This window comes from Aedes albopictus, chromosome 1, assembly GCF_035046485.1.
Source record: "Aedes albopictus strain Foshan chromosome 1, AalbF5, whole genome shotgun sequence".
NCBI lineage: Eukaryota > Metazoa > Arthropoda > Insecta > Diptera > Culicidae > Aedes > Aedes albopictus.
The window spans coordinates 205,488,400-205,514,024 of NC_085136.1; the positions used below are offsets into that span (position 1 = coordinate 205,488,400).

General features: G+C 43.8%; 1 protein-coding gene across 1 annotated transcript in view; it reads left to right on the forward strand.

Annotated features, from left to right (window-relative positions):
- Window positions 1–13,765: 13,765 nt before the first annotated feature.
- The window catches only part of LOC115257242 (allatostatin-A receptor-like), a 346,314-nt gene continuing 334,454 nt past the window's right edge, over window positions 13,766–25,625 (forward strand). The window contains exon 1 of the mRNA XM_062846156.1: window positions 13,766–15,485. Coding sequence (XP_062702140.1) covers window positions 14,904–15,485 — 582 coding nt within the window. The 5' untranslated portion in view covers window positions 13,766–14,903. The remainder of the gene's footprint in view (window positions 15,486–25,625) is intronic.

Here is a 25,625-nt window from a genome sequence, read left to right on the forward strand (position 1 = left end):
GTAGCTGCCTCCATTCCACTCGGTCCATGGCTGTTTGTCTCCAGTTTCGCACTCTGCGTAGGGTCCGCAGATCGTCCTCCACTTGGTCGATCCACCTAGGTCGCTGCGCACCACGTCTTCTTGAACCGGTCGGATGACTCTCGAGAACCATTTAAGTCGGGTTGCTATCCGACAACCTGATGATGTGACCCGTCCACCGTAGCCTCCCGATTTTCGCGGTATGGACGATGGTTGGTTCTCTTAGCAGCTGATGCAGCTCATGGTTCATTCGCCTTCTCCAAGTCCCGTCTTCCATCTGCACTCCGCCGTAGATGGTACGCAACACCTTCCGTTCGAAAACTCAAAGGGCGCGTTGGTCCTCTGCACGTAGGGTCCATGTTTCGTGCCCATAGAGGACGACCGGTCTAATCAGCGTTTTGTAGATGGTTAACCTCGTGTTACGGCGAACTTTATTCGATCATAGAGTTCTGCGGAGTCCAAAGCATGTACAATTTCCTGCCACAATGCGTCTCTGAATTTCTCTGCTGGTGTCGTTGTCGGCGGTCACCAGTGAGCCCAACTACACGAATTCTTCAACCACCTCGATTTCATCACCGTCGATATAAATTCGGGGTGGCGGGCGCGGTGATTCCTCCCTGGAGCCCCTTGCCATCATGTACTTTGTCTTCGACACATTAATGCCTAATCCGATTTGCCTGGCTTCACTCTTTAGTTGGATGTACGATTCCTCCATCGTCTCAAATTTACGAGCTATAATATCAATATCATCAGCGAAGCCAAGCAACTGAACGGACTTCGTGAAAATCGTCCCACTCGTGTTTATCCCCGTTCTCCTTATTACTAACCTTATTCTAACGCAATGCTGAACAGCAAGCACGAAAGACCATCACCTTGTCGTAACCCTCTGCGAGATTCGAAGGGACTCGAGAGTGCCCTTGGTATTCGAACTACGCACAATCGTATCAGTTTATCCGGGAATCCGTATTCGTGCATAATCTGCCATAGCTGTTATCGATCGATTGTATCATACGCCGATTTAAAATCGATGAACAAGTGATGTGTGGGCACGTTGTATTTGCGGCATTTCTGCAACACCTGGCGGATGGCTAACATCTGGTCCGTTGTAGCGCGTTCAGCCATAAATCCATCCTAATATTGCCCCAAGAATTATCTTGCAATCGGTGATAGACGGCGGCATAAAATTTGAGAGAGTATCTTGTAGGCAGCGCTCAGTAGTGTGATCACGTGGTACTTCCCGCAATCCAACTAATCGTCCTTTTTGTAGATAGGACACACGATACCTTCCATCCATTCCCCCGGTAATACTTCCTCCTCCCAAATCTTGATAATGACACAGTGTAGTGCTCTCACCAGTGCTTCTTCAGCGTGTTTTAGTAAATTGCTTGGTAGTTGATCTGCTCCAGCGGCTTTGTTGTTTTTCAACCGGCTAACCTCCTCTTCAATCTCTTGGTGGTCAGGGGCCGGAAGTCTTCCGTCCTGTGCACATACTCCTAGATCTGTTACCACGCCCTCTTCGGTACTTGCAACGTCGCTATTAAGGTGCTCATCGTAATGCTGCCGTCGCCTTTCGACCACCTCACGCTCGCTCGTGAGAATATTCCCGTGCTTATCTCGGCACATGTCGGCTTGTGGCACAAAGCCTCTGCGCGAGCGGTTCACCTTCTCGTAGAACTTTCGTGTGTCCTTAGCGCGGTACAGCTCTTCCATCGCTTCGCGATCTCGTTCTTCCTGCTGGCGCTTCTTCATCCGGAAGACTGAATTCTGCCTGTTCCGCGCCTGTCTGTAACGTGCGTCATTCGCTCTCTTACGGTGTTGCAGCATTCTCGCCCATGCTGCATTCTTCTCGTTTTCAACTGTTCACATTCGCCGTAGTACCAGTTGTTTCTGTGATTCGGAATCACGAAGCCTAGTGCCGTAGTCGAGGTACTACCTATGGCGGATCGGATGTCCCTCCAGCCATCTTCAAGTGTAGCTGCGCCAAGCTGCTCTTCCGTTGGTAGGGCCACTGCTAACTGCTGCGCGTAGTCTTGAGCCACTTCTACGTTACGCAGCTGCTCGATGTTGAGCCAGCGACTAAGTAGTGATCCGAATCTATATTCGCACTGCGGTATGTGCGGGCATTGGTTAGGGAATCGCGCCACTTGGGCGGTGGCTTCTATATTCGTCTGTTTTCCACTATAACTCAGTCAAATTTTAACCAATTGATACAACTTTTGGAATGTGGTGAGGTAGGTATAGTATCTACCCGTGTACAACATTTCAAGTCAATTGGTTCAAAATTGACTGAGTTATAGTGGCAAACAGACGAATATAGAAGCCACCGCCCAAGTGGCGCGATACCCTATATCCGAAAAGAATTTACTGTCGATTAGAACGTGGTTGATTTGGTTTTCTGTTTGATGGTCGGGTGATCTCCAGGTGGCTTTGTGGATATCTTTGCGGGGGAAGAAGGTGCTTCGGACTACCATACCACGGGAGGCTGCAAAGTTTATGCATCGCTGGCCGTTATCATTCGATACGGCGTGCAGGCTGTTTCGCCCGATTACCGGTCTGTACATTTCCTCCCTTCCTACCTGCGCGTTCATGTCGCCGACAACGATTTTCACGTCACGTGGCGAGCAACCATCGTATGTTTGCTCTAACTGCGCGTAGAACGCTTCTTTCTCGTCATCGGGTCTCCCTTCGTGTGATGATGCTGTAGTTGAAGAAACGGCCCTTAACTCTCAACATGCATATTAGTGTGGGACAAATATCAAATTCTCGCTCCAGTCGACTTTTTTGATTCCATTTAGGTCCCATATGAACTGTGCAAAATTTCAGCGCAATCGGTGAAACTATAATTTAGCGCAAGCGGTTCAAAGTTTTCATAGGATTTACTATGGGAAAAGTTACACTTTCAAACAAAAAATCCCAGAGGCCGCCCTTTGTCTTCTTAATTCAAATCGATCAACGCTTCATGACGGGCTTGGTGGTCTAGTGGCTACCGCTTCTGATTCGTATGCAGAAGGTCACGGGTTCAATCCCTGGCCCGTCCTTTTCATCCTACTTTGTATCTTTCTATCCACTTTCTCTCACTCTCTCTTCTCTACATATACAACTCATGTATATTCATATGTTCATAGCCATCGCTAGAACCAGAAACGAATTGAAAAAAGTCGTTTCCCTCCCTTCCAACTTCCACTCACAGCACAGTGTATATATAACACCTATAAGTTATGCAACCAAAAGCGTGCTGTGCCGCTTGACCTTATTCACCTTATTCACCACACAATCTATCACGAACACTATAAATAACCCTATCCATGGATCGCATCACCGACCCAACGGTGACTCCCAGATCTCCCATCCTTTCCGTCTAACAAATACCCCCCAGTCCGTGCGGGTTGTGGGACGCAGAGTGCTCTCGGTCTCTAGTAGCAACAACCAGTACACTCTAACATTCCTTTCCCTTCCCAGCTGACTATAAGGACTTGGCCGGCACCGTTATTGATCAAATATGCATGAGCTGCTAAAATTGCACTTTGAGAATAAGTGGAATGTCCCAGCCCCTTATTCAGTTGGATCACAGTGCAACTGGTACCAGTTCAGATCAATCACGGAGGAGCAACCATTGACGTGTATAGTCAGAATTGATCGTTTTTGATCGTTTTTGATCGTTTTTAATTCAAATCGATCAACGCTTCTTGTAGAAAAATCATTTATGAAACTTTACTTCGAAGACCGCAAAACAATTGGATGCTTGTGGGAAAAGTTATTGATTTATTACCGATTAGTGATCCAACAAACGGCTTTTTGTTTTGTTTTATTAGCAGCACTGTAGCTGCTGCCTTGGCTGCTGCTGTTTCTGGGGGTGGTGATGCCTCCCGCCACCCCATGCAACACCGGCAGCAGCAGTGCTGCTGATAAAACAAAACAAAAAGCCGTTCATTGGATCACTAATCGGTAATAAATCGATAACTTTTTCCACAAGCATCCAATTGTTTTGCGGTCTTCGAAGTAAAGTTTCATAAATGATTTTTCTACAAGAAGCGTTGATCGATTTGAATTAAGAAGACAAAGGGCGACCTCTGGGATTTTTTGTTTGAAAGTGTAACTTTTCCCATAGTAAATCCTATGAAAACTTTGAACCACTTGCGCTAAATTATAGTTTCACCGATTGCGCTGAAATTTTGTACAGTTCATATGGGACCTAAATGGGATCTAAAAAGTCGACTGGAGCGAGGATTTATTTTTTCCATACAACCATGTCCCATACTAATGCATATCCTTGTTTTGATCGGCTGCCACCCGATCACACGTTGTCGCATCTTGCACAACACTATAAATCCTGGTCCCAGTTCATTGGTGGTGCCACAGCTTTGGTAGAAGGTAGCCGCTCGATGCCCGCTTTTCCACACTTTCTGTCCAGTCCAACAAAGTTCCTGCAACGCCATGATGTCGAAGCTGCGGGGTCGGGGATATAGTTCGTCGTAGATTATCCTGTCACATCCTGCGAAACCAAGTGACTTGCGATTCCATGTTCCAAGTTTCCAATCATAGTCCTTATTTCGTCGCGTGGGTCTTTGCCGATTGTATCGATTCGTATTTTCTCCTATGTCATTCGCAATGGGGATTTTTACGGGTGGTTTTTTTTTATCCAATTTATTTATTAATGACTCGCTTGTTTAATTGAAAACTCTACTGAGCCGAGAGTAGCAAAGAATAATTTGTTATTCTAAAATACAATTCATGTAAAAAAAAACACTAATAATGGGTCTTGCGAGCGCATTTCTTCCTCGGTGTAGATCCGGAACTAGAATCCGACCTAGTAGCGAACTGGGCACGACACTGAGCGGCCTGTGGATTCGCCATCGCTTCCGTGATAGCCTTTGCTACTTCTTCCAATGCCTTTATACCTTCTTTCCGGCGTATCTCCTAGTCTGCATCAGCTGCGGTTTCACAAACGATTGTTTCTCATTGCTGCTCTTCCACCAGATCCGTAGGCTGCTCCGTAATTTCTTCTTCCAGAATCTCAATAATTTCACTTTCCGCTACTGTTACCGAAGACAATTCCTCAGTTACTTTCCCTGATACTACGGCGGCGTATGAGTGTGAACTTGATGGTTCCTGTAGTCGCTTGTTCCGAGTTACACGCTGCGGGCAAGAGTCCCGTCGGTGCCCCGTTTGTTGACACGAAAAACAAGTGTCCTTGAGTCCACTATAGAAAATCCTACCCTTCCGATTGAGTACTTCGACCGACGGCGGTATCTCCTGCTTCACGTCGATGTACACACCGCGAACACCGGTGAACATATGGTCCAGTCCCAAGTCCGCGGGGAATTTTTCACGTATCACACGATCCACATGTCCGTACGATCCTAGCACCAGTGCTAGATTATTGTCGCTCAACTCCGGCGGCAGATCAAACACGCGAACGTATTGCATGTTGGTACCAGCGATACACATACAGTGTATCAAACAATTGTCCGTACAGCAATTTTTTGGTCAAAATTATTTTTCATTTAAATGTTTATAACTTTTTTCTACGTCAATCAAAAACGCTGAAATTTTGACCAATCATAACCCATATATTAAAGCTCTATTGATCAAATTTTGAGCGAGATCGAATAAATTTTCTGAAAGTTATAGAACTTTTAGTAAATCTTATAAGATTTTTGAACACATTTTTAAAACATTATATCTTATTATGTACTTGATGAAACTTTTTCAATTTTTTTTTTGTGTTACAGCTTATACCTAAGGCTTTCATATGCAGCTTCGTTTAAGGTTTAATATTCATTACAAAAAATATGAAAAATCTGTATATGTTCAGAGTGTCATATGGAAATTTATCATATTTTGATCAATAAAAGTGCCAAATGTTTTCAACTTTTTTAAAGTCTCTTAATGTAATATTTTTATACAGGAACTACGACACTACATATGAAGGGTAGGTCCTATGGATTTTTCGCTACGTTTATGTACTTTTACTGGTGGAGAACGTTTGGCAGATTATATGTGCAAAATATGGTAACTTTTACACATCGTCAACTACATAAGCAAATTTTCAATATTTTTTGTAGTGAATATAAAACCCCAAACATGGCTGCATATGAAAGCCTTTGGTATAAGATGTAACACAAAAAAAATTGAAAAAAATTCATCGAGTACATATTGAGATATAATGTTTAAAAAATGTGTTCAAAAATCTTATAAGTTTTACTAAAAGTTCCATAACTTTCAGAAAACTTATTCGATCTCGCTCAAAATTTTACCAATGGAGCTTTAATATATGATTCATGATTGGTAAAAATTTCAGCGTTTTTGGTTAACGCATAAAAAAGTTATTAACATTTGAATGAAAAATTATTTTGACATAAAATTTGCTGTACGGACAATTATTCGATACACTGTACGTACCACGATAGATTCACCATTTTTGTAGGTGAATTTTCGCGGCTCCGAGTTCCTTTTTAACGCATCCATCATTGCTTCCAGGTTAACAAACTTGACAAATAGTGACCGGTCGTTTGCTGTTTTGTATGCCGTCTCCATAAGCATTTATTTATTTATTTATTTATATTTGATTTGATCCATCTGACATAAAAATTGTCTTAATGAATATAAACTTAAAAACATACTTAAAACATAAACAGCACAAAGTTAATTACGTCTAAAATATTCTACAAAACGGTTACGCAGCGTCGTAGTTTGTATATTGAAGTCGAAGATAGGAAAAACTTGGCTGAATTTCATTGTCATGTGTCTAGTCGGATCATGTTGCCCGTATAAAGTATTTGAGCTACCGAGACTAACGAAACTCCTGTTACGCAGGGGCCGCTCAGGGGCGTAGATATCGATGTTTGCCAATATGTTATGCGAATCGATTTCACCTTTGAGCAATTTTGCCACAAAAGTGGCTTGCGACGCATAACGCCGGTCCTCCAGAGTATCGATCCCCAATAAACGACAGCGTTCCGCATATGGAGGCAGGTTTTCCGGATCACGCCAGGGTAGATTCCTCAGAGCATATCGCACGATTTTTTTCTGCACGGATTCAATTCGAGTTATCCAGCTTATGTGAAATGGACACCATACCACAGCAGCAAATTCCAGAATGGAACGTACCAGAGCACAGTACAGTGACTTCAAGCACAGTGGGTCTCTGAATCCTTGGCTCATCTTAAGAACAAAACCAAGTTGCTTGTTTGCTCTCGAGACGATGTCGTTATAATGCACGTTGAATGTCAGCTCTTCGTCTAGCAGAACACCGAGATCACGGACACATTGCATTCGTTCTAGTGTGGCTCCGCACAGTGTATATGGGAAACGAATTGGATGTCGCTTCCTACTGAACGATATAACATGGCACTTCTCGACACTCAACGTCAAACAGTTTCTTGAGCACCACGATTCGAAGGTATTTAGTAACACCTGCAGGCAATGACAATCGTCCAATCCACTAACAACGATGTATACTTTGGCGTCATCGGCATAAAATAGTCTGGTCCCTGGAGGAAGAATGAGAGATGCATCGTTGACGAAAAGCGAAAACAGTAGTGGTCCAAGGTTGCTCCCTTGTGGCACTCCGGATAGATTTGTGAACGGACTCGATTCGTACGTGCCGATCTTCACACACAGCGATCGTCTGGTAAGGTATGATTCGAACCAATCAATAAAGCCAGCTGTTACACCACATTTCGCAAGTTTACGGAGAAGGATTCGATGATCTACGCGGTCAAATGCTGCTTTCAAATCCAGATAAACCGCATCCACCTGCTTACCAGCATCCATGGCACGTATGCATTCGGTTGAAAAATCGACAAGGTTGGTGACGACGGGTCTTTTAGGGAAGAATCCGTGCTGATCTGTAGAGATGTAATGTTTGCAGCTATTGAGCAGGGAGTCGTTGATGATAATTTCAAAAGCCTTCGAGCACACGCATAGTGAAGTAATGCCACGATAATTACTCACGCCACGCTTATCACCTTTTTTGAAAATTGGAAAAAGATAAGATCTTTTCCAACTGCTCGGGAATACACACTGCCTTAGAGAGCGATTGAAAAGAATTGTCAGCGGTATTTGCAAAGCTGAACATTTCTTCAAAAGGGCTGCAGGGATTCCATCTGGTCCTGGGCTGTATGAAGACTTCAGCTTTGATACTGCTCCTGCTACATCCTGCTCTGAAACCACAAACATGTCGTAGCTGAAGGCGTCACGTGGAGTATCTTGTAAGGCAAGCTCAACCTGCGCAGGCCCAGCTACAAAATCGTTGAAGGCGCGTTTGAACTGTGCAGCAAAAAGTTCACATTTATCGGCGGCACAGTTGGCTGTTACCTCATCAAGGTACATCGATGTTGGTAGGCCGTCTTCATTTCTTTTGGAGTTCACGAATGACCAAAAACGTTTCGGATTGGTTCGGAGGCTCTGCTCTGTTCGAAACTTATAGCGAGAATACAAAAACGCATTGTAGCTCCTGTATTCTCGAGTTGTCCTGTTCAAATTGAGTTTAGCTTGTTGTGATCGATGATTACAATAGTAACGCAAAGCAGAAGATCGGCGGCGTTTCAGCAGACAAAGTCGACCATTAGACCAAGGCGGTTTGCTGGGCGGTCGTCGCGGCGGGACGTGTGTCGTAACTGCTTGCAGCACGGAGTTAGTGAAGAATCCAACAGCCTCGTCAATATCTCCCATTAACTCGAGCTGACTCCAGTTGACTTGCATCAGTTCTGCATTCAAAGACTCGAAATCAGCTTTTCGAAAGTTGTACCCAGTATAGTCGAGTAACGTATCACGTGTAATCGGTACAGGACAGGAGACTTGGACCTCAATCGCTGGATGATGATTGTCAAGCGCTGTCAACGCTACACCGGCTTCGGAAAGCGAAATATTCTGCAAAACTGCGTCATTAACGAGAACGAGATCGAGTGTCGAGTTGCTACTGTTCACTACTGTATTAACCTGGAAAAGCCCATGGAAACAGAATCCGTCCAACAGTGCCGAACTCGAAGGACACAGCCGGGAACGATGCAGATCTACCGAAAGCTGATTGTCTATATCCGCGGACCAGTGGACATGCGACAGATTGTAATCGCCGAACTGGAGCACCAGGTCATTATCCGACAGGTTGTTGTGGACAGCAGCTATAGAGTCGATGTGACGATGAATGACATCAAGGTCGTTTTTTCGATCTGGTGGGAGGTAAAACACACCGATGCTTACGTTGTTAGCAGGCAGTATGACCTTTACCCAGACTTGTTCCAATCGGTCACTAACGGGCGCCGGGTCCAACGAGCAATTTAAATGTGAAGAAACAGCTATCAAAACTCCTCCACCCCTTGACTTGTTGCTATTATGTGCGCTACGGTCTGTTCTGAATACAGAGTAATCAGCCCCGAATAGTTGTGAAGAAAAAACACGATCATCTAGCCAGGTCTCGGTTAGCACAATCACGTCGTAATCCAGCTCACTGACGGCCAAGAAGAAGTCTTCGATTTTCGTGCGCAGTCCTCGAACGTTTTGGTAGTAGATGCGCAGATTGCCTGAGCGGTGGAAGCCCGGTTCCTCAGTCTCAACTACATGGCCAGGGCGACTGTGTTGACGCTGGCGGCAGGGCTCGACTGAGTTGGACGGATGGGAGGATTCCATAATGTCATGGAGCGTACGTCCTGGTGGCGGGGGTTCGGTGCTAGGAGCGGAAGACAGGTCACTGCGCGAAGCGATACTAACACAAGGGTACTTGCCTAGCGAGGCACGTTGGAAGCCCCGTTCCACAGTCTCAACTACAGGACCAGAACGGCTGTGTTGACGCTGGCGGCAAGGCTCGACTGAGTTGGACGGGTCGGGGGCTTCCATAATGCCATGGTGCGTGCGTCCTGGTGAGTCACATGCTGAAGTCGATGGAGTGTGTTCCAGTGGTCGTGTCATGGATAGCATTGGTACAACGGTGATATTGCCGAAAACTAATTCCGGTGAAGGTGGCAAAAGCTCGGTGCTAGGAGTGGAAGACGAATCACTGTGCGAAGCGATACTAACATAAGGGTACTTGCCTAGCGAGGCACGGTGGAAGCCCCGTTCCACAGTCTCAACTACAGGACCAGGACGGCTGTGTTGACGCTGGCGGCAAGGCTCGACTGAGTTGGACGGGTCGGGGGCTTCCATAATGCCATGGTGCGTGCGTCCTGGTGAGTCACAAGCTGAAGTCGATGGAGTGTGTTCCGGTGGTCGTGTCATGGAGAGCATTGGTGGCAAGGGTTCGGTGCTAGGAGTGGAAGACAGGTCACTGCGCGAAGCGATACTAACACAAGGGTACTTGCCTAGCGAGGCACGGTGGAAGCCCCGTTCCACAGTCTCAACTACAGGACCAGGACGGCTGTGTTGACGCTGGCGGCAAGGCTCGACTGAGTTGGACGGGTCGGGGGCTTCCATAATGCCATGGTGCGTGCGTCCTGGTGAGTCACAAGCTGAAGTCGATGGAGTGTGTTCCAGTGGTCTAGGTGATACATAAACGGATCGTCGTGTGGTGGTTGATGTCCGGTTTAGTTTTTTGAGAAGTCTACGAACTCCCTTAAACGAATGCCAACAGGCCAGGATGATGGCTCCAGAGCTAATTCCTTGAGATCCGGATCTAATCCGATTTTGTAGGACACAAATGTCAAAGTGGTCACGTCTTTTCCTTTCGGAACAAGGCGTGTAACCTCGGCACCATCAGACATATTCAGGCAACGCGAAACTATTTTCTGCACATCGCTATCTGTTATTAATGGATTCAAACCCGTCATGTACAACCAAAACTTGTTAGGAACCGTGGCTTGCGTGATGGATGGCACAGAGAGTTGGATCTCGCTGAGATCGATCGTCTTCGTACCATTTACAGCGGGCACAGGTACATCCGGTCTACGATCTTCTCGACGTCGTTTAACACCCAGTCTTGGCCATGCTGACGGTGAGGAAACAACAAGTGATTGGGACGGCAGAGTTGACTGACCGGTAAAATTATCGATTTTCTGGCTGAGTTTTTCGACTACTGTGAACAACTCTTGCACTTGTTTTGGTACATCGGAAAGTGGTGGCATTGCGTCAGGTTGACGGTTGTGGTTGTCAGCAAGATAGGCTTGAATCGAACGACCGTTTAGTTCATTTCTACAAGGAGGACAAAAAAACATTGCCTTCCCTGATTGAAACGCGTCTTTCATGGTGCGCGCGTTTAATCCACTGCACTGTTGGTTGAAGTGGAACGAAGCCTCACAGAAACCACAACGAATAGGCTCAAGATCGTTAATCTCCAGTTCGCATTCGCCACATTGTGGTTTTTCCATGGTTTCACACTCCCACCAGGCTTGGTATTAAAATAGAACACCGGTGGAGATACTCTAATATCGCAAGATGCAATTCACAGTGAAACGCAGTATAACAGTAATGGGAATCGCAATGAAACGCAGTATAGCACGGATGCAATGCACGATGAACACAGTATAGCAGATGAAAGATGGTGATCGATCTGATCTTTATCACCGTGCAGTTGTAGACACGAAATGAACGGGTTTCTCGATGAACACTAGCTTTACTGTCGAGTATTTATGCTGATAACACGGTACAACACTTAAATAATGTATTTCAACACAAACGTATATTTTAAAGTCGATGCAAAACCGGTACAAAAACGAACGAAGTTAAGAGCGATAAAAACAACAATCACTTATGCACAGGGCTGGTAGCATTGTATCTGCATCCAACTGCTTAATGAATTGAGCAATTTCTTCCCACGACGGTCGGTGGCTGCCGGGAGGGAACCGAAATTGTGCCGTGTTTACAATGTCACTCATTTCAATTATGCGGTGCTAGCTTCAACGACACAAAAAGCACAAACTTTTCGAAGCCAAAGCGAATAAACGGGAACAAAGCGCGCTTGATAACACTGCTGAAACAACAGCGGAGGACAAAGCAAAACCGAGTAGCAAAGAGCACACAAGCATCCGTCTATACTCGACGACCGCTGCGGCAGAACTGCTTTACGGGTGGTTTATTGGGCCTACGCCAACACTCCTGTCTCGCCGGAGGGCCATCGTGCCAGTTCTGTTTAACGTCCCAACCAACACTGGGACGACCACGCTGATGGGGCTACCACCTTGGATCTAGCTGGGTGTGGTGCAGCGTTTCTTACTCAGCCGCTGGATGCCAGAACAGAGGCTGTTTGAGCCGCACCTCCTTGGTAAACAGACGCTCGGGTCGTACCTCCTCAATCTAACTGAAGGACAACAGTGCCCAGGCTGCACTACCAGCTTAGCACACAACTCTTAGCTGGCGGGCTTTGTCATCGCTTGACCCGTGGAAGCATGAGGTAGGAACTTGTGAGGAGCAGAGCTATGTTGGACGCTCTCCTTATCGTTTGCAGCCCTGGTACCAATTTGTACGATAATAAAACAAATATCCATGTGTAACGACAAGCGATGCTTTGAAATTATTGATGACAAAGATATTGGTGAAGTGATTCTGAGCAGCTGGATACGGAATCGTAAACCTGACTAACGTGAACGAATGTGGAGGAGCGGTTTATGTGGCTTTGCAGAACGTGCTGTATGCCCCGTCGCTGAAGAGTGGGCTGATTTCCGTGAAAGTGCTGACGTCGAAGGTATTCGTGATGAACTTCAGGAGGAATTATTGCGAGATCGTGAATGCAGCCGATAAGGGGATTGTGAAGGGAGATCTCTGGTTTGTACAAACTGAGGACGGTCGAGCATGCAGTTGGAAGTAGCTACGGGAGACGTCGGCGACGCCGCAAATTTGAGCATCGAGCCTCGATTGTAGAGCGTGAAACCTGTGAAGAAGCTAGTCACCAGGAGGAGACGGCTGTACCACGGAAAGAATCGCCTGTGACTGTGAAACCGGATCACACCGTAGTGGTGAGTGATCCCAATGACGACAATGATGTATTCTATGACGCAAGGTGTTAGTGAGCGGAGGATCCAGCTACGGTTGAGGAGGAGTCGTAGGTAGTGAAGTGTTTCCGGAATTGCGATGTAGAATGTGCTGGAGTTGGAACGGTGAATAAGTGATCAGTATTGGTAGTGATACCGAAGACAGACATCACCGTGACTAGCACGTCCGAAAAAGTGGTAGAAAAAACTGATGCGAGATTTCAGCGAACCAGTGATGTAGTCCGTATGCATCTCTGAGGATAATTATAATCAGAGTTGCATTAAGCAGAGTAACTGTTGTTTTCTGTCACTATCAAAGGTAGGCAAATCGCCGATATTGATAGGCTAACTGCGATCCAAGTCAGCGTGTACTCTGTTGAGTCACTGTTACTTTGCTTCCTCCATCACAACTGAACTGACTGTGATGGAGTGTAGATATTATTGATAGGCCATCTTTAAAATCCGTTCGAAAATCGAAATAAACATCTACATTGATGATATTTTAATACATATGTGGCATAAAATAACAAGTACTACATGTTAGTCATGACTATAATTAAAAGTTTTGAGATTTGGCTAGAAGTGTACTCTGTTGAGTCACTGTTACTTTGCTTCCTCCATCACAACTGAACTGACTGTGATGGAGTGTAGATATTATTGATAGGCCATCTTTAAAATCCGTTCGAAAATCGAAATAAACATCTACATTGATGATATTTTAATACATATGTGGCATAAAATAACAAGTACTACATGTTAGTCATGACTATAATTAAAAGTTTTGAGATTTGGCTAGAATTGCCAAAATATCAGTTCAGTTGCAATGATAGTGATCTGGAGTGCGGGTCAATATCCTGTCGTTGCCTGTCATCAGTAGTCAACTGACATGATTGATATTGTGCAGCTCTGGCATTAAGTTGCCCAGTCAAACCACAGCGGTAAGCGTTCAAAACATATTGACACAAAATATTATTTTGTCAAGGACCTTCATGAGCGCAGATATTTTAACCAACCCGCTGAGCCCGAATTTGATTTCCACATGCCCAGACGGTCCTGAAAAACCGCCAATTGGCGTACAACTCTAACATTCCAGTCCAGACCGACCGGCTGCATGTCGGGAGAGCAAGAGAGCATTTTTTTCCAAACAAAGTTTTCCCGCCAGGTGGGTGTGAACGCGATGCCTCCAGACTGTTCAGTAGGTGTTGGGCGGCGAGCTTGAACGGATGAGTTCCTATCGTCGCTGATTCGTGATAGAATTTTTGTCAGATGAATAAGGATACGGAAGAGCTTTCGCCGACTGCGCGGCATTGACGGACTGCGTTGGATATACAGTTGAACGACGGCTGGCAGACGGTTCAGTAGCATTCGTGCAGCGTTTGGGAGAACATCGGATTCGACGGAGCCGGTGTTATTGGTCGCCAACACCGAGGAGTGTGAAGTTGAGATCCTTGTTGTTCGGGAGTTAAGCCATAAGGATGTGGATTTTGTAAAAGGTGTTGGTCGAAGAAGTGGTACCGCCAATGGTGAAGTACGATGTGGTACCTGGAATAATGTGTTTGGGGGAAGGTGGCATGGCAGCTTGTGTGAAACAGTTCACTTGATTATACACGTTGTGCCCAGGGGGAACCCGTTTATTTGTGGTCGATTTGTGAGGCTTACCTTGTATGGAGGGTGTGTTTTACCTGTTGCATATGGATGAATATGTCAAGTGCGAATGTGAAGAAAATACGTGAATCAAAGTGTTTTCAAAGAATCCTTGCGATGAGTGTGGTGTACACTTCTGGTTCGGCGAATAAATAGAGGAGGAGGCGTAATGTATGGAACATTGGCGGAAACATGTGATTTATAGCGGGTTGAAGTGTTCTTTTATGTTTTATGGTGTTTTCGTGTTCACGTTATTGTAAGCTGTGCAGAAGCGAGAAGCGCAAAAAAAAACCAAAGCGTAACTGTAGGATTAGGTGATTTATGTCAGTGTAAACGAATAAAATGACGAAGATGGTGAATGATAGTTACAGTTCACTGATGGTGGCAGCATCCGCTGCTTCCGACGGTCATTTCAATACCACCGTCATGTCGACCACTACCATGATGCCGTCCGGGTATCCTCCGGAAGATGATGGTGAATTTGAGGAGATGGTTTCCCGTATCGTGGCTATCTTTTTCGGACTGATCGGAATTACTGGTTTGCTGGGTAATGCCTTGGTGGTGCTAGTTGTACTTTCAAATCCTTTGATGAGATCAACGACAAATCTACTAATCATCAATTTGGCCGTAGCGGACCTGTTGTTTGTAATCTTCTGCATACCATTCACGGCGACTGACTATGTAGTTTCATCGTGGCCATTCGGAGACCTCTGGTGCAAAAGTGTTCAGTATTTGATAGTGGTAACGGCACATGCCAGTATCTACACTTTAGTGTTGATGTCTCTGGATCGATTTTTGGCGGTGGTGCACCCGATAGCTAGCATGGTGATAAGAACGGAGAAGAACACACTGTGGGCCATCACCATCCTGTGGGTACTTATCATCACGACGGCGCTGCCAGTTCTATTCGCTCATGGAATAAATGTAAGTGATGAACTTTTTTGAATTGTTTAGAAAACTGCTTCAGTGTTCAAAAGCAAGTTATTTACGATGTTAGCCATGTGGGTCTTTGAAATGCTAATAAAATTTATGTGTTGTAGAACTTTGTGGCTATAAAGACTTTAAATTTTGAAACAACTTTGCATACTTTGTTTTTTTTTTTAAATATATCCACACTAAGATTTGGAAAGGGCTAAAGTTTTTTGTTCGATTTAAAAAAATAGTAAAACTAAAAAATTGCAAGACCTACAAAAATATTATGTATGGATGACTTTAAGGAAATTGTTTGAACTTTCGGGTGAAATATTAAAAAAACGAAAGTGAATCCTACACGCTAGAGTATTTAAAAATTTAAAGTCATTGTGCAAAAAATATTATTAATTTTTTTTAATATTTTTTATTTTTAATTAAACGGTTTTTTCTTGAAGAAAGACAATACAATTGTTTAAAAATTCGCCATTTATCGCAAAATGGGTACAGTCGGGTCTCCTATTAGACGCTGCCACCCACTTTACGCTTACACTTACTTACACCCATCCAGATTGCCTTCTAATTAAATTAGTTCATTTTTTGTAAGTGATGAGTAGGTATATAGTAATCACTAACAGCATTCAAAAAAATAGTTAGATTGGATACAAGGCAGCTGACAAATTGCGGTGGACGTAACGTGGGTGGCAGCGTTTAATAGGAGACTCGACTGTACTACCTAGGAAAAAAGTTTTTCTTACAAAATTTTTTTCATGTTATTTTTTTAGACGTGTTCTTTTATATTTTTTATAATAATCAGTAAGGCACAACGGTGGTTAAAAAAGCTTTTGCTCCACACCGCTTATTCGATTCGTAATCAGATTTTATGCCTTCTCCTAAGTTCGTATGGGAATTACTATGGGCAAACGATGTTTTTCATTCATTCGCCCAAGTGCCCTAGAAAGTTAGTTGACCCTTGGTACTTCTAGGCAAGTCAATCAGCTAGCCTTTTATACCACAAAAGTTCAGCTTATTGGACGCAGTGGCATAATTTCTCCAACAGGAGAGAAAAAAAAATTCTAGGTTTGCCTATCAGCCACATCTTGACCGAGGACCACATTCAAATCGGACGCCTTTTTAATTAGTTGTCGATTTTTATCAATATTTGATATTTTGACTAAAAAAGCATTTCGAAGACAACTTTTTGAAAATGGCTTATGGTCCATTGTTGTGAGTTTTCTGAACATGTGTATTGAAGCCATGTTTACGATTAACGCTGCGGTTTTTATATTAAAAGCTGAAGTTCGAACATTTACTGTAATATAAATCAGTTTGAGGTTTGGAGCTCTCTAAAAGGATGATTAATAGCCAATAAATGGCCAAATCTGTTAAAAACACTGAAAACATATAATATGCCCTAAAAAGTGCAATTAAGTGCAGCTATACTCCTCACGAACTGTTAGAAGACTTATGTAAGAATGCTCCAATACCAACTTTTGCCTTAGAAAACTTGGGACAAAAAAGTATATAATGTCTAAAGCTTTCAATAAATTTCATTATTTTATATTTTCCGTGTAGGTGCTATATTTATTGACTTTAAAATACAAGTTCACCACTTATTTATCTTTTCCAAGTGGCATATTGATTTGGCAAAATTCATTGATTCAGTAACCTTATTGTTCCTTCTGAAACATGCTTTTTCTTGCAAATCACAACTTGGACAATGTATACCTCCAAAACCATAGCATATAATGGCATCGATATTTTGGAATAATATTAGTAGGAGTGTTTGCTGTGAAATGACTATGAAGGAATAAAAATCAGAGCCAATCAGTTGTCTGATTTTTGACCGCCTAATAACCCAAAGTGAGATAACACACAGAAATCATGACTACTATGTTCATAGGCGCCAACTTAGGGGGGCAAGCATGGTTTGACAGGAATGCCTCCAGAGATTGATCTCCACAGGTTCCTTCGAGGGACTCCCAGAAGTTCCTACTGAGATTACTCCAGCAGTTTCTTTTAGCGTCCCTCCAGGAATGAATTCTTTAAATCCTCAAGGAGTTCCTTTTTGGAGGATGTCTCAAGCAGTTCATTATGATCATTCTTATAAAGTTTTTTTGTGATTTTTCAAGGTGTTCTTTCGAAATTTCTCTGTTGCTTGGAGTCTTTCTTGGATGCCCCCAGAAGCTTTTTCAATGACTTTCCAAGGAGTTCCTATAAGGCAACTTCCTGAATTCCTTTTGGGATTTGGGGAACTTTTCTCCAAGATTTTGCAAGATTGACCAGAAGTTGCTTCTAGGATTTATCCAAGAGTTCCTTCAAAGATTCCTTCTGGGAATTTCGGTTGATTTCTTCCGGTTAGTGATCCCTTCCTGGATTCCTCTTGAAGTTCCTCCTAAGATTCCTCAAGGAGTTCCTTCTGGGATTTTTCAAAAATTTCCTTTTGAGATGTCCCCATGTCCCCAAATTTTTTTTTCTGGTTGATCCTGGTGGATTGATGCAGGAGATCTTTCCTGGATTCCGTAAAGAATTACTCGCGGGATTTTTCCATTAAATCTCATCCTCCAGAAACTCCTTGTAGAGTTCCTTCATGAATTTCGGCCATACTTTCTTCTGTGATTAATTCAGATTACACCAGAAGTTCCTTGTGGGTGGAGTGCTTTCAGAAATTTCACCCTGATTCTTCTTCCAGGTTTCTTCCAGAAGATCTTTCCGGGAATGCTTCAGAAGTTCCTTCCAAGAATGTTTCAGAAGTTCCTCCAGGCATTCCTTCATTAACTCCACGAGTTCTTTCTTGATTTCATCCAGTTAAAACGTCTTGGGGAATTCCTCCTAGAACTTAGTCCGGAATTTTTTTGGATTTCCTTCCGACACGAATGTTATTGTTTATCGGATAACCAACCAAAATGGTATGTTAGACATACGTAATGCCTGAAGTTCATAGGCACAATATGTGTTGAAAAATGGACAGATGGAGTGGAAAAATTGCAAAAAAATCCACGTAGTTCTGGTGGGATTTGAATCCACGTCTCCCCAAGTTCGCTAGACAGGGCGCGTTAACCAACTCCGCCACAGAACAAGTAACAATTGGGTTATTAAATTTTGAAAAATGTATTGATTTTTTTACGAAAGAGCACCCTTTTCTGAGCCACTATGGTTTTTTTTTCAGATTTTTAGAACTTTGTTTTGGTACCTAAAATCAATTTCAAAGAGATTTTTTGAAATCACCTTTCGACAGCTGGGCAATTGGGTTTTAAAATTTAGAAAAATTCAATGGTTTTATATTTTTAAATTAAAGAGCACCTTTTTGTAAGCCTCTATGATTTTTTTCAGATTTTTTGAACTTTGTTTTGATACCTAAAATCAATTTAAAAAGATTTATTCAAATCACCTTTTGACAGCTGGGCAACTGCTTGACAGCTCCGCCCAGTACAAAATCCAACGAGGGGTGATTCGACAAATCGCTCCCATACAAACTTCAAATTGATTTTTAAACAAGTTCCCGGGCTCCAAAATTCATGAAAATTTGGATATCGGCTCAGTTTAGCGTGCAGATTCAGAATATGGAATTATCTCAACTTCGCTTAAAAAGCCAATTGTTTGACAGCTCCGCCCAGTACAAACTGCGACGAGGGATGATTCGACAAATCGCTCCAATACAAACTTCAAATTGATTTTTAAATAGGTTCCCGGACTCCAAAATTCATGAAAATTTGGATTTCGGTTCAGTTTGGCATGCTGATTCAGAATATCATATTATCTCAACACCGTTAAAGAAGCCAATTCTGTGAAGTAGAAAGCCAACCTGAATCCAACGCCCACCTCACCCCACGTTCTTTCCTCGCAATTCATCATCTCCTTCGGTCCTTAGCGGTCGTGCGAGGGGCATGCGACCGAGTCGAACGCCCGACACACACTGAGGGTCTCATTCGCAAGTTTTTAGTCTCGACACTAAAAATAACATGCTCTCACTGTTGTTCGTAGGCACGCTCAGAGAGTGTTGGAAGTGGGCATCTAAGGACCGAAGGAGATGGTGAATTGCGAAGAAAGAACGTGGGGTGAGGTGGGCGTTGGATTCAGGTTGGCTTTCTACTTCACAGAATTGTTACTTGTTCTGTGGCGGAGTTGGTAAACGCGCCCTGTCTAGCGAACTTGGGGAGACGTGGGTTCAAATCCCACCAGAACTACGTGGATTTTTTCGCAGTTTTTCCACTCAGTTTGTCCATTTTCCAACACATATTGTGCCTATGAACTTCAGGCATTACGTATGATTCCTCCCGAGATTACTTAGAGATCGCCTTCCGACGTTCCTCTTCCATTTTCCAATATTTTTTTTATGGAATTCCTCAGTTTTGTATAATATTTTTCCAGATATTCGTTCTGTTTTTTCAAAAGCTCTTTCTGGGATTACATTTCTCTACGAATTCCTTCTGGGAATCCCCAAAAAAGTACATCTGAAGACATTTCATTCCCTTAAGGAACCTTTATAGAAATCTCAGAAGCAATTCTTGGGTTCAGAGATTTTTCAGGGATTCATGAATTAGTTCATTCAATTATTTTTCTAGCAGTTACTTCAAGTAAGTTCTTTTATGGATTCCTCCAGAAATTTCTTCAGGGGTTCCTTAAAGGATCCATCCAGGAATCCCATTAGAGATTTCTTAAGGAATTTATTCTAGTAATTTCTCCAGGGATTCAGCAATTCGAACGAAATACTTTAGAGTTACAATATCAACATTCTAGAATATTTGTACCAACGACGATTTAAACGCGCAGTGCGGAAATGGGTGGGTATCAGAAATGAAACTGGTTAGCACACCTCTACTACCCACCGACTTACTACGCACAGGTGGGGATAGTCTTACAAGCATTTTTGTATGAGCTTTTATTTGAAAGTGTACATGATAAAATCATTCCGACTCATCTTGCCGTTTTTCACTTGCTGTCTTGCAGTATATTCAGTAATGCTAGTAATCTATTTTTTGTTTGTTATAGAGGCTTGAAAGCTCAAGGTTTATTCGCCTCTAATCCTAATATACATATTAGAGGCATTTTGATTCGCAGAAATTTTAGGTTTTAAAATTTTTCCGATAGGTGGCGCTGTAAGCGTTCAATAATCAAATCCTGTGGTATTATTGTAGGTGACTTTATGCTAAACAACTTTGTCGAAGATCGCAAAGTGATCTAACTTCTGTGAAAAAAGTTCTACCCTAGGTAAAGTGAGGCGTTGTTTTTCCAGTACATGCAAAGGAATAATATCAATAATGAAATCTCAATACTTTGCCTTACTTTGCCTAGGGTATAACTTTTTTTACAGTCGTCGGATCACTTTGCAGTCTTCGACAAAGTTGTTTGGTTGTATGCGGCCGCGTAAATGAAAACTCTATACAAAAAAAAAAAATCATCGTCCTATTTTTGTATGATTCGCCGAGAAATGGTGAGACTTTTTTACACGGTTTTTTGAATTTTGATCTAAGTTTTTTTTTCGCGGTACGTATCCCCCGCGTAAAAAAAAACCTGACTGCTCTTTATTTTTCAAAACTACTGCAAAAGTTGCACTTGAATTATTGAAAAATAGTTACAGACGGTTGAATTTTGATAAATAAAATGCACCAAGATAAATAGAGTTAAAGCAAAAAAAAAAGGTGAGGACAAATCAAGTTTGTGTTGGCACGTTGATTCAGAATCAAATCAGGGACAAATTCACCAAAGACGTTAGAAAATGGGCCTACATAACCAAAGCGATAAGCGCACCGGTATTCAGCATCAGCATGAGCATGCTGATGGTGAAGGGATCGATTCCTTGTCGGTCCAGCCCAAGAATTTATCGTTTAATAAAATTTCCTTAAATCCTTTCGTGCCTGTCATACGAGCTGAAACTTCAGCTTTTCATTATAAGATTTAGATTTTGAATAAGTGTTCGTAAACACTGTGAAATAACATTGTATTTATGTAAACAACAGGTACCTGGCACAGTGCGCAAAAGTGACGTGATTTACAAAACGGTAGATAACTTTTGATAGGAAAAAAGGACATGTTGCCAACATAATGAAAAAAAAGTTTTTGGGAATAAATTCAAGATGGCAGCAAAAACAAATATGGCCAACCTAACTTTTCATAACAGCAAAAAGTACCTCTATCCTTCCTCTTTTCATCAACATTTTGTTTTGAGGTGCTTCCTGGAGAAACTTTCAAGTTATTACGGTTTAAATGTGCCAACAATTGACCAAAATCGGGGGGTCCGCAAGACTAAGTCAAGGGTATATGAGATCTATTCCCAATTCGGCCTATAACAGTAAGGACGTCACACCAAAAGTAAGGATGCAAGGAACCTATTGCAAAAGAGTATACATTAACTTTGAAATTGGAACGGTCTTATACGATTACTCCAACAATTGATTAAAATGTAAATTGAAGATTAGAAGCAACTTATTCACAGAACAAGTTTTCCATTGGGAAATCGTTGGACGATTATTTCTTTTTCTTCGTTGTGCTTACTTTGCGGGACGAAAAAAATCCAATTTCGCCAAATTCCAATTCCGCAAACAAATCATTCATGGGATCTACTTCATGTGGCTAATTCCGCTCCTTTTATTTTTATTTTGCCATAAAATTGATAGATGGAAATAGACGTGGGAATATTTGCATATATATTTTGTTTATTTCCCCTACCACTGCCATGTACCGAAGTTCTCTAATCTCGGCTTATTGCTGTTCCCCCGAGAATCCTAGAACAGTTACAGTTATGATGAAGATTTCGCAGATCATCGTCCCTGAGTGCCAGATGATTCCGATAAAAAATGGGAAAAAATATAAATCCAGCAAATCAACATGCCCAGGGGGGGGCACAACGACAAGCGTTAGCTGGCTGATAGCTTGCCGCTTTAGATAACGACTTCAACATGCAGCGATACCTGCCTGCCTCCCCGGCGGCCCAGCCCCAGTATTTTATGTGTTTTCATCCAAATAGAAATAAATATTGGTTTGCGAAATCGGCTCTTATTGGTAGCGATAGCAGCAGGTCCCCATTTACTACCCACCAACAATGTATTTTGGCTGTTCTATTTGTCTTCACGACGGGGTAATCCGATCGCAAATAACAAGCTCGTTTGGATGGGTGTTTTATGTCACTGCGTGAGCGTTACTCTGGCGGGACTAGGAAAAAAATGTTCCGGAATGAGCCATAAAGGGTTCTTTTTTTGTGAGCTTTCATGCGCTAAGTTTCGCTTGGTACTTTCATGAGCTGGTACTGGTTATTTTGTTAGAGATGTGTTTCATTGTGTTTTGCATAACCAGGTTTGCATTACCTTTTAATTACCCTTTTAACGTAATTGACGATATCAATTGTCAAAACAGTAAACGATAAGCAGGACAAATTTTTAAACTAATACGTATGAAAATTACTTCACAAGTGAAGTGTCAAGACTTGACTTCACTTGAAGCTTGATCACCCATAGTTGCTACTCACGTTTCGCCAGATTGGCCACACGTACACAGGGAATTAATAAGATAACTACTTGGGATTTTAAATTTATTATGCGATAATGGCATCTTTCAGGTTAGATTTCATGGCAGACCGTATTTTTGCCTTCTAAGCCATTGGGGGCAAAATGCTCAACAGAACCCGATCAGGAAGGTCCAGGTAGTGTAGGGTTTGTGGGGTGTGAATAAAGATTTGTGACAATCTCCTTGGGTGTCCTTCCCCGATGACAGCAAGAATCGTGACGAAATGGGCAGTGTGATGCTACCTCATTGAGGAGTGGACCTTTGGCGGAGAAAGTCGCCTGCATCGCGAGGTCCCGTATCATGCCAAGTGATTCTACTGTAGCTTGCTAATATGGTTATGAAAGGATTGTTCCGGTGATTGAATTCACATGGTTAAGGCCGTCTTCTACAACAAAAGTTAAAGCCAGGACTACTCTTTCCTCGATTCACTAAATAACAAATGGGAATGGCTACATCTCTCCGGAACCACCAAGAAGGCATTGCTTCAGTGCGGGGCAACTGCACATCGCATACTCAAGGTTAGCTGCGAAGCCTACAGCAACGACCATCGGTGACTCGCTTTGGAGAGTACATTACGGTAGCATGCTGGCGCTTAGTCAGTTTCCCGAGTGGTCCCAACCACTCCCTTTGTCCTCGGAAGGCGGGTAGGAACAACCCTACGCCCGCGCCCAACTGTTTTGCAGACATCAAGAGTTGATGCCTACGTGCAACCAGATCTGACCTGCTGAAGGCAGGGGTATCACTTAAGGTATCATTCACTACCCTTCAGGCCCTATCTGCTGCACCAGAAGTTTGCTGACAGTAGGGTCTCCACCTGCCCCGGCCCTTACCTCTCCTTTCCGCGGGCTCGGATCGAACCCAGTAGACCGACGCCCCGACAGCAACGCTGTCCAGGACTTTCTCTCCGCGACCACTTAATTGCTGAAGGGTCGATTTCAACCGCAGGGCACCGGTATGATCTACTAAGCCAACTTTGAACGGTCCACAAGTACCTCATCCGAACTTACCATTCTCCGAGTCCACGCGCCACCTCCTCTGTAGTTCCAAGACGATGTGGGTGATAGTCGTTGAAACAGAATTCCAGCCAAACTCATCCCTACACATCCTCTGGACAAAATTGTCTGGAGTTTCGAACAAAACGTGTTCCATCGTTTCCTCCAAACCAGCACCACGATATCTTTCGGTACTTAGCGACCATACCTTAGTTTGGACATAGCGGCACTAGCCAGAAGCTTGTGCTTACTGGCATACACCGTAGAGCTATTGGACATCATCGCCTTTGGCATTAGAACCAGGATCTGCCTCTTTCATGCTTCTGGGAAAACTCCCTCGTCCAGGCATTTCTGCATAGCAGACCTGAACGTCTCGGGAGCCTCTGGAAACGCTACTTTTAAGGCCAGGTTCGGACCTCCGTCTGGGCCTGGAGCCTAACCTACGCTAAGGGACTTTGCTATTCCCGCAAGTTCCACATCAGTGATCATCTCCTCATCGCCAGCCCCAGTCCCCGGTAGTCCTACGAAAGGAGGCCAAGGACTAGGATCATGGTGCGGAAATAGTCCCTAGCCCTAGATGATCCCCTCCAACATCTCTGGAGATTGCTTTGGAGGAGCCATTACACCTCTCGTCTTGGCCATCACGATCCTGTAGGCATCAACCCACGTATTCGCATTGGCACTCTGACGGAGACCCTCGAAGCAGACCTTTTTGCTTGCCCTTATCTCGGTCTTCAGCGCGGCTTTAGCAGCGGTGAACACCACCCGCCGTTTGTTTTGCTCTTCCTCAGATCGTGCTCGCTGCATCCGCCACCGGTAGGGAGGCGCGGTGCAGGTCCGCAATCTTGTCGATCCACCAGTAAGCCGGTGGCCTCCCATTTCTAGGGTGGACTCGTCTAGGCATGGTCGCATCGCACGCATATGAGATCACTACTTCCAACTCGTCGTCGTCTAAACCAAGTAGGTTTCGCTCACGGCGGAGCACCTTGCTAAACACCCCTTCGTCGAAATATAATGTCCTGCGAAAGCTTGGCCTTGGCGTAACCGCCTCTTCCTCTACCTGCTGCCTGCTGTTGTTGTAGTCGACACTGTAGCGAACCTCCAGGTGGTCGCTGTGAATGTAGTTATTGTCTACTCTCCAGTTCGAACTACTTGTTAGCCCAGAACTACAAAAAGTAACGTCAATTATCGACTCCGCAACGTTCCGACTAAAGGTACCCTTGATACCGACATTAGCAAGGTCGACATTTTGTATGGCCAGAGTCTCTAGCAGGATCTGACACCGCTGGTTCCTGAAACAGTTTCCCCATTCCACGGCCCAGGCATTAAAATCACCAACTATTACCACCGGCCTTCGCCCTGTTAGCACGGTCATCATACAGTCCAGCATCTACGTGAACTGTTCGATCGGCCACCGCGGAGGTGCATAGCTACAGAAGAAGACCCCGTTTACTCTGGCGACCACGAAGCCCGCATTGGTAGCAGACACCAATTCCAGGACGGGATATTTACCCGTCGTCCATATCGCCGCCATTTTTCTGGACCCATCCGCGACCCAGTTGCCGTTGCCAGCGGGTACTCGATATGGGTCCGCTATGGTGGCGCTATCCGTCCACCACTCAGAAACCGCCTGACAAAGCAGTTGCTGAGCCGCGTCACA